Genomic DNA, 9571 nt, shown 5'->3' with positions numbered 1-9571 from the left:
AATTTAATTTACAAGGAAACTCATTTTGGGAAAATAATGGCACACAGTTAACCCCTATCAATTTTTATTCCTATAATTATAGTCCAACTTTAAAGATTTCCTACTGCGTTCTAATGTTCCAGTGTTTGGATATTGATTATAAATATGCTGTAGGTGGGCAGTATTATTACCTCTCAGCCTCAGTTTTCTGCTGTCCTTGGATGATTTCAATCTGAGCGGATATTTGTCAAAGCAGCCGGCAGCAAAGACGACGGCACAAATGTTCCCCGGCAGACAAATGTCACGACAAGTGGTGTAAAACTGTCATTACAGTGATTTATTATAATGAACCATGAAAATAGCCAACCAGTGCAGTGTCTGTGAGTCTCTCCCCTCCACACAAACGTACACTCACACACACAAATGATTTAAAAAAAAAAAAAAAAAAAAAAAAAGACCAAGTTGAATAGTTGAGGATGGGAGGGTGGAGGGGGTTAGAATAAAATAAAAATAATGCTACAGTCACAGAAACATTCAGCTTTGCCAAGAAGAGTGTTTGTATTTACAACAATATTTAAAAAAACAAAAAAAATAAACAGTATGGGAGCAAATTGTACAAGCATAGAAAAAAAAAAAAAAAAAAAAAAAAGCGAATATGTACAACCTGTTCTTGGTGAAAGCTGGAGTAACCACCTATACATTAAATTACATTTTCTACAAATAACCATTGATATTCAAAAATAAACCGCTAACATCCTACCTGTGGGCCAGACCACCCAGCCTACCTCAGAAGACACTCGTTTTTACATGAAATCTCACGCACGCTTTGCTTATCTAAGCAGCCACACACACTGAAACACACTCACACACACAAACGAGTTCGGCCTCCTGTGGCAGTGAGGCAGGTTCCCCCGAAACTGGTCTTTTTTTTTTTTTTTCTTCTTCTGAATCTGCAGCGGTGAACAGATATTTGTTGTCAGACAGAGGAATAAAAAAAATATTTGTCTTTTTTTCTTCTTCTCTATACAAAAAGAGCTTTCTCTGCGCTATAATGAACCACTAGATTAAAACAAATAAATGGTGTATAGAGATGACAACAGATGAGTGAGAGGAGGAAGTAAAATGTTTAACTGACAAAGGGGAAAGGAAGAGGAAGGATATAGGCTGGAATGTCCATTGATAAACAAAGTGCCTTACAACGGGAGTCCAAACAAGACACAGAACAAAGATCCTTCCTCTCCATCACAGGAAGGATATTATAAAAACAAACATGGAGGCCAGAGAGAAAAGGGCTATGAGCACCGGGGAGAATCGTCTATCTTTATTTTTATAGTCTGTCTTGAAGATTTATTTCACTGTCCTTTTTTGTTAAAATTTTATGTCTTTTTTGTTTTTCTTAAAAAGTACCCTTTTATCCCACAATCAGCTGTTTTTCCACTGGCCATGTGTACAGGTACATAGAAAACGTATCTACAGCGTATGGTACATGCCCCCTCACGATGAGTTCTCAGGGGCTGCCAGACACCGGCAGCAAGAAGGGGCGGGTCAGTGCCACCCTGTGCTCAGGTACCCCGAGCTGTGGAAGGGGGTCGAGGATGCAGGAGCTCCACGAGTCCCAGAAGGCATCTGGGAGGCAGCGGCCTGAGACTGGCCTTGTTGAGTCTGTTGGGGAGGAGGTGGGGGAGGTGGAGGCAGTCCGGTCTGCTGAAGGGGTGGGGGGTAGGAGGATGGGGGTACTGAAGAGTTCGCTGCAGCACCAGGGTGCATCAGTGCCGGCTGAAACCCCCCTAAGTTCTGATAGTGGTGGGGCTGCATTGGGGTGTTGGTAGAGGGGGCTGGAGGAGGCGGAGGAGGTGGTGGCGGAGGGGTAAGTGACAACAGGGTGCCTCCTGAAGGAGGCGGCTGCTGCTGTTGGGAGGTCTGACCCTGTGGGGGAGGAGGTGGAGGAGGTGCAGTTGTCATCATGAGCTGATGTTGCTGGATAGGAGGTGGCTGCAGGTTGACGTGTAGCAGGGTGGGGCCAGGCATCGGGTGTGGAGGCGGAGGAGGTGGCGGCGGAGGAGCAGCTGAACTCTGATAGTGCACGCTGTGGGGAAGAGTCTGTATCAGGGGCTGAGAGCCTGGAGGATAGGGCGGCGTGACAGAGGGTTTAAACCCAGGGAAAGGTCCGGCAGGTGAGGGGCTCTGGCTTGGAAAATAGGCTGTGGAAACAGGCGGTGCTGGCGGTGGTGGTGGCGGTGGCGGTGGAGTGTTCTGTGTATTATACTGCGGAAAAGCACTGGGCCCAGTCTGAGTCTGGGGCTGTGGTTGGTTCTGAGTTTGGGCAGAGAACAGCGCCCTCTGGCTGCGATAGGGCGAACCCTGAACCTGAGGCTTTGGAGAGTGGAGGAGGGACGATCCAGGGTAGTGGACTGGTGAGGAGGGTAACGGGGTGGGGTGAAGCTTTGTCGGTGTTAGCGGGGCCGATTTGGGTCCTGTCGGCTTGCTTGTCGGCTGGCTGGTCAGATTTGGCGTCCGAGGTTGACCATCGCCATCTTCCTCCTTCGATGGCCGACCAGAAGGTTGGACAAGAGGGCCAGGAGAACAGGGCTGCAGAGGAGACGGACAAAAGTAAGCAGAGATGAGTCAAATTAATCAATTTAATCAATGAAACTTTAACAGAAAACATGACTAAAATTAATTAAATTTAATAAAATAAAAAATAAAAATAAACTGGCAATAAAACTGGTGATGATAGCCTGACGTCAACTCACTGTGTGGGTCGGGGTCTTCTGGACACTCGGAGATGCACACTCCCTCATCGAAGGCGTATCTCCACCTTCTGTCTCACCATCTAAAAAAATAAAAATAAAAATAAAAAAATAAAAAAATACAAAACAGATCATCATTTAAAAAAAGAAAAAAAAACATGAAAAATATAAACAGCTCTGATGGAGACAGATCTGGTTGTATGACCATTCATGGATGGTTTAAAATGCTTGCAACACATTGATAGTAAAAAGCATTTCAATACAAATACATTTAACCACAAGCCACTCAAAACACACTTAAACATTCAACAAAGAATGGCACAGTTCTTTAGTTAAATCTAGATTGTTTAATTCAGGTTATGAGAAAACAAATTACTTTATTATTCCAGGATTTCCTGCACACCAGCTGCCTTCATATTGCAAAAAAATAAAATCCCAACTAATTTTACTCTTACAAAGAAACAAAGCATTCACCACCACTTCACTCACAAACAAACTAAAAAAAAATAAATAAATAAATAAAAAATAGGGAAATGGGGTAACTACAGTCTTCATGTACTACAGCAGCGCACCCCTCAAACTGCTACAGGTATTTTGGGTGCTGGTTCCTTGAAAAATGTCAGTAAACATGATCAACTACTATTACAAAAGGCTTAAGGGCACTTCTGTACATGCACGAGGAGTTTCTGCCCATGGTAGGCTGTAACATATTCTCCATCCTCACACCGTACGATTTCCGTTTTCTTACCTGTGTCTTTGTCTTTGCTGAGCAGCAGAGCTCGGTGGTAGCTGCGCTCTCGGGCCTGCTCTACAGAAGTCGACGATGTCCTGAAGTGAAACATCAATAAGAAGACTTTATGTACTAAGGTTTGCTACCATGAATGCAGAGCTTTTTTTTTTTTTCTGTTTACACATTTCTCTGTAGTTATCATTTCAACACATTAAAGCACACACCACTGTCCTTCTCCTCCCTCCTTCTCTCCGGTGGACTCTGCCTCCTCGTTTGTCTGTGGCTCTCTTAAAGCTGCGGTGGTGGTGTTGGAGAGAGCCGTGGAAGCAGGAGGTAGAGGAGGCTCGCTGGTGGTCTCTAGAGAGACAGAGAAGGCGTCCACAGCTAGAGGCGGCACAGTGGAAACGGGAGAGCTGCACTCGGTCTTGGAGCCGCTGCGACGGGCTTCGCGTTGACGCTTACGGTATTCTAGCAGGGAAACCTGGGAAGAAGCAGAACCACAAAAACCATTAAGTCAAACCAGTAGAGGGCAGCATTTGAAGAATAATAATTCAACCTTTGGAAGCATCAATACTTCTGGAGTCCCGCTGCCAACCTCATTTGTTTGCAATGTATTGGTACTCTCTCTGCAGATTATATAAGTAACTACCGTATTTCCCGGACTACAAAGCGCACCTGAATATTAGCCGCACAAGCTAAAATCAGGGGAAAATCCTGTTTTGTACATACATTAGCCGCACCTGACCAAAAGCCGCAGGTGTTTCAATATTGACTTATCATATGTAAGAGAATATGCACAAAGGGAATTGTCAGGAAAGAGATGGCTGTTTGGAGACACACCCCTTTTATTAATATTTTGAAAATCAAGTTATGGGTACATATTTGCACATGTGCTGTGCTTCATAAATGAGTAACAAATGTAGTACATAACAGTAACCTACAGCACACCAGAAAAATAGATTCGGACTACCTTTTAGGCTCAGGTGCAGTGACACGGCTTTAACAAGAAGAAAAGTCAGTCATTCACCACCATCTTCCTGCGCACTAAAACCACCAAAGTCCTCTTCTCCAGTGTCGGATACGAACAGGCTCAGGATGGCTTCGTCATCCACTCTCAGCTTCTTTCCTTCGTTGTCACTTTCAAAACCAAAGATAATCCTCATTGTCAGTGTCAGAGTCGGAGTCGAACACCCTCTGAAGGGCCGTGGCGGTGTCCTCCTCTTCATCATGCAGCAGTCCAGCCCTTCGAAATCCGTTGGTGATCGTGGATGTTTGCACACTTTTCCACGCTGTCAGAATCCACTGGTGGAGTTGAGCACAACTTGCTTTTCGCAAGTTTATCGCCGCTCGTCATCCACGACTCCCGCTGAACGCATAGCGCTACTTTGAAGTTTGTTTTTCGCGCTACTTGTACGGCACTATGTTGCCTGGCGGATGGACATGTGACCAACATACCACTCTTGAACCCCGATCCTTCCGCCAGGCAACGTAGTGCCGTACAACAGCGGAACAAACAAAACAAATCGTCTTACGATATCACAAAAATCATGGAAAATCTATAGAAAAGCCGCACCTGACTAAAAGCCGCAGGGTTCAAAGCTTGTGCAAAAAGTAGCGGCTTATAGCCCGACAATTACGGTAGTTATTTTTTCAGACTGTTGACTAATTAACTGTTTGTTTAAACTGTCTGGGGGCAAAATGCATTTACAATCTCATTAAGGGCCATTTAGTGTTTTCAGATAGCTTCTTTTTCATCTCTATAGGTCAGTAATCTCACCTTTTTCTTCTGTGGGGGGTTCTGTGCAGAGCCTCCTCCGTCACCAGCGCTGTCCCCATTCAGCGAGCGTGAGAAGCCAAGAGAACTTCCCTCCTCAGAACTGGGGTGAAAGAGCTGCCCTTGGCCTTCGCTAAACGAGGGCTGGGATCCAACCAGTGACCCCGTTCCTGCTGAGGGTCCTGCTGCAGCCTCAGGCCTGAAGGGGGCTGCCAGAGGCTCCAGAGTGTGGGAGGGGGTGAGGTCCCTTAAGTTTGAATTGACTGGAGAGAAGTTCAGGCCAGCTGGTGCAGTCGGGCCCCTCTCTGGGCTTTTTATCCAGCCAGAATAAGAGGAAGCACATGCTTCTGTAGACAAGGGAGCCTCACTGGTGCTTTCTACACCCCCACTATCAGGCCTGTCCTCTCCACAGTCCACCGACTCAGCAGGTGGAGGCTGTGGACTCTCTGGAACTGACACCTTGGCTTCTGACGGGAGTCCATCTGAACTAGGAACCTTGATGCAGGGAGAGGACGCCAACGAAGGAGGACGATCGGCCTGGGTGAGAAGCAAGGGATGAAAACACAACATGAACACTGATGAGGCATAACACTAAGAACATGTCTGCTTAACAGACTTAAATTGACATTATGTTTTGGATTACTGGTTTATGTTTGGATGTAGCTGGACATTTTTATTATAGAAAAACTATTACAGCAATACTACCACATTTTCAGATAGTATAATACTGGAACTGAGGGAGACTGATGGTTAAAGTCATTTCCAAATTAAATATATTAGAGGTATGATCTTACCTCCTGCACACAGGGTTTTCGGTTGACCTCTGGTGAGTTCTCCCCTGAAGATTCATTCTGTGCAACCACAAACACACTTAGCCTCTTTTTCTTCCTCATGTAAACAAACATGTAACGTTTACAGGCTTATGCATAAACACAGCTTTACCTCCTGAGGGGCATTAAGCGTTGGCGTTGGGGTGCTGGGCAAGGGCTCCATGCTTGGCTCCTCTGTTCGGGGACGTGGAGGGGTGGCCATTAAGGCTGGTGTCAGCAGTGTCTCCAACTGTTCTGTCCGGGTGGGCGTGGCACAAGGGGAACCGTAGGGCGTTGAGCTCTCAGACATACAAGCGTCCAAAGGACTCAACCTTCGCTTTTTCAAAGGAGTGGGCAACTCTGCAAGATGTCAAAATGAGCATGGCATCTATGATTTAAAGTTGGCTTGATTATTTACTGTTATTAAGACTGGTTTCCTTTACCATCATTGAATAAATGCACAGTTTTCTTTGTTAGGTTTGTAGTTTAAGTGGCATTAGATTGATCTGTTCGAACCCAGACTTACCTGGTAGCGAGCAGATGCCATTATAGGGTAGGGGGCTGTCTGAGTCTCCGTTAATGGAGGGGCTGAGGGGGCCTTCACCGGGCATGAGAAGACTTGGCCGTCTGCCTGGGCTGGTGGAGCCTTCCTCCTCTAGAGCTTGCTTCAACCATCGCTGTAAAAACAGAGCCATTATAACAAAGAGAAAGAGTGCACAGGAGACATTCACAACAGTTTCAAACATCTAGTGGCAGGTATATCTACTTAATATTGTAATAAAAATATAGAAACTAACCTAAATGGTCATGGTATTAATCAAGTTACCTAGATGGTGTGTAAAAGGAGAGAAGTTTCTAATTTCAAGCTTAAAAAAAACCAACAAAAAAAAACAAAAAACAAAAACCCAAAAACCTCTCCTTATTCATTTAGATAGGGGCAAAATAAGTACCTATAGGTTTTAACAAGATAGCTGCTGAATGATAAATTCTGCTTCTAGACGCACTTTAGTAAAGGAGAATATAAATTCAGCAACTTATTAAAGGAAGCTTCTAAATAAAGCAGCTAAACAGTGACAGTCCTGTCCCTCGATAATATTCTGGGCGACTTCAAATGAGTTCATCCCACTGGAAACTTTTTGATGCATTCACGGAGACGGAGTTAACAAAGAATGGAAGAAATTCAAAGGCTGTGGCATTTTGGGAAAACTTAGTTATTTCCTATGTAAACAAAGATCGACTTTCCAAATCTAGCTGTTTAAGTTTTTCCCCATGAGCATCAAAGAAAGGCAGGATTGCTTTTAAAAGCAGAAGTCTGTACCTTCTTGCAGGAACCAGTGGTTGGTGGCATTTCGGGTAGTTCTCGGGAACGCCGTCTCCCGGTGGGGACCCCGGGAGATGTGGGGCTGCGGTTTGCCAAGAACGGGGACAAAAAGCGGACATAGTGTTTGGGCGTGCTGTAGACCTGCTGGGAGCAGGCCAGGCCTGGCAGGGCGTTGAGCTGCGTGGCCAGCACTTCAGGGTCACTGCTTATTCTCAGTGGCCTTTCTGGGACTGGTTCTGGTGTTCGTACAGCACCACGGTCCTGCTGTTTCTCGCCTACCCACTCATTCACAAAGTGCTGTGGAAAAGAGTTTGAGAAGATGTAAAAATTCTAAAGGGTTCCTGAACATTTTTTAAAAAGCCAGAAATACGTTTCATATGCAGAATTAGACATGTGCCTGTACTTTTTTTGTTCTGAAAGTCTTGCTCCCTGTTCGGTTTCTGTCAGGTGCAGGTGAGCTGCTGTGCGGAGGACTGGTGTCGGGTGCTTGTGTGGAGATGGCCTCCGGCTCTGGCACAGTGGGTGTTTCTCCTTCAGGGGCTTCATTGGTCACAGGCTCCACAGACTCAGTTGGAGAGCTGGGAGGCAGGTCAGAACAAGTGCTGATAGTGCGAGCTCGTCGCCGCTGTTGCCCAATGTGAGTACGATTTCTTGAGAAACTTTTCCTGTTCCTCGTGCCTTTAACTTTGGCTGGCTTTAGACCTGGCTCCTCTTTTACTTCCAGAAGTGGCTATAAAAAACACATTTGAGAGTTCAATAACATCACATTTGAATACATAAATCTCTTAAAAATCTGACAATAGCTTGCTCCAAACAAAAACACAAATTTTTTATAGTACAGCTCAGAAGAAGCATTTGTGCCAACATCAATTAAAATATAAATAAAAGTAAAGTTTTTTGTTTTGTTTTTTTTGTTTAGCTGTGCTCTGACCTGGATAACAGCTGGCGAATCTGCCGTCTCTGGTGTGGCTGGAGGCTCCTCCTTAATGTCACTGCGGCCCCCAACCTCGGACTTTATGCTGCCGATTCTCTCCAGCGCCTGCTCCCGTCGTTTCTCTCTCTTCTCCATTCGGGCAAAGGCTTGCAGGATGGCCTCCATCTTCCTCTCCTCTCGTGTCTGCAGAGGGTTAGATGTGGGGCATGGAGGAGGGGCGAGGGAGAGGAAGAGAGTGCGCATAGATTAGTTCATGGAGTACTACTCCCCAGAGGTAGCGGTGCAACTGGTTAATGTGTGCTACGCAGCGAAAAGCATTTCTATCTGAGTGCAGAGTGCCATATGCAGAGCCAAGTAGAAAAAAAAAAATGTCCCTTCATTTTCACAATAAGAGCAACCAAAAGAGGAGATTGGAGTGAGAGAAAAATGTAGGAGAACAAGGTGTTTTAATTTAGCTTGTACACAAATAAATTTCCCCAGGTCCTTATAAAGAAACCATAGCTACCTCCACCTAAAACAAAGCACTCCATCATTACTCAAAGGACACTTTTGGAAAGGAAAAAAAAAAAAAAATTTTTTGCCTGCACAGGCTAAAGTTTGCTGTAAAGACAGGACTGTTAGTACGCTTTTAACTCAGTCAATCACCACTACGAGGTTGGTAGATGGGTGGGGTTGGCCATGTATGGGTCAAGTTTACCTCCTTGATTTTCAGTCCCCTCCAGCACGAAGCCGCCCCGACAGGTAGATGGGACTGCTCCGCTGGGTTGGCCTGAATGTTTAATAAAGAAACAGCCCAGTTTAGAAGAGACATGTCCCACCTAAACAAGGCTTCACTAAAAATGGACATGACTGGACTAAAGGATCTCTAATCATCTGGTGAAATTTTTCCAGCGCTAAGGTTACCTAGTAATATGCAATAACACTATGCAGGATATTTACAACTATAGAGCATCTTCAGGAATGCACTAATAATGCCAGGATGTAATTGCCCTTTTCACAGCAGTGAGAAAAACATTGGTGCCACTCCAAACCCAAGACCCCAAGGTCATGCAATTCCACTTGTGGCTTCTTTGGAGCTTTGGCTTCCAAAGACAAGGCGTCGACAAGTATTCAAAAATTTAGGAACAATCTCTTATAGCAGGACTCCTGCTGTAAACCAAAATCTTCACAGAATTTCCTAAGAACTAAGTTTTACAAAAACAACAACAACAAAAAAACACTACAATAAAAAGGCACAGGTCTTTTAATTCCTTCTACCAAAAGCTGGGCATTCA

At 45.0% G+C, this 9571-nt stretch overlaps 1 protein-coding gene across 7 annotated transcripts in view; it reads right to left on the bottom strand.

Annotated features, from left to right (window-relative positions):
- Positions 1 to 295: 295 nt before the first annotated feature.
- kmt2e (lysine (K)-specific methyltransferase 2E) overlaps positions 296 to 9571 on the bottom strand; it is a 29481-nt gene continuing 20205 nt past the window's right edge. For 4 of the 7 annotated variants that reach the window (XM_085436574.1, XM_085436573.1, XM_085436578.1 and 1 more), the window contains 12 exons: positions 8995 to 9066; positions 8295 to 8480; positions 7767 to 8093; positions 7361 to 7660; positions 6569 to 6719; positions 6176 to 6402; positions 6028 to 6084; positions 5237 to 5770; positions 3684 to 3940; positions 3478 to 3557; positions 2733 to 2812; positions 296 to 2568 (listed from right to left, as the gene is read on the bottom strand). In XM_085436574.1, coding sequence (XP_085292700.1) covers positions 1525 to 2568; positions 2733 to 2812; positions 3478 to 3557; positions 3684 to 3940; positions 5237 to 5770; positions 6028 to 6084; positions 6176 to 6402; positions 6569 to 6719; positions 7361 to 7660; positions 7767 to 8093; positions 8295 to 8480; positions 8995 to 9066 — 3315 coding nt within the window. In that variant the 3' untranslated portion in view covers positions 296 to 1524. The remainder of the gene's footprint in view (positions 2569 to 2732; positions 2813 to 3477; positions 3558 to 3683; positions 3941 to 5236; positions 5771 to 6027; positions 6085 to 6175; positions 6403 to 6568; positions 6720 to 7360; positions 7661 to 7766; positions 8094 to 8294; positions 8481 to 8994; positions 9067 to 9571) is intronic. The other 3 variants (XM_085436576.1, XM_085436579.1, XM_085436577.1) reach the window with 1 other exon arrangement.

Source organism: Copadichromis virginalis, linkage group LG17 (genome assembly GCF_057382275.1).
Source record: "Copadichromis virginalis isolate Kocher_CV1m ecotype Utaka linkage group LG17, C_Virginalis_male_GT1.1, whole genome shotgun sequence".
NCBI classification, from domain to species: Eukaryota; Metazoa; Chordata; class Actinopteri; order Cichliformes; family Cichlidae; genus Copadichromis; species Copadichromis virginalis.
This window is presented reverse-complemented; position numbering and strand designations above follow the sequence as displayed.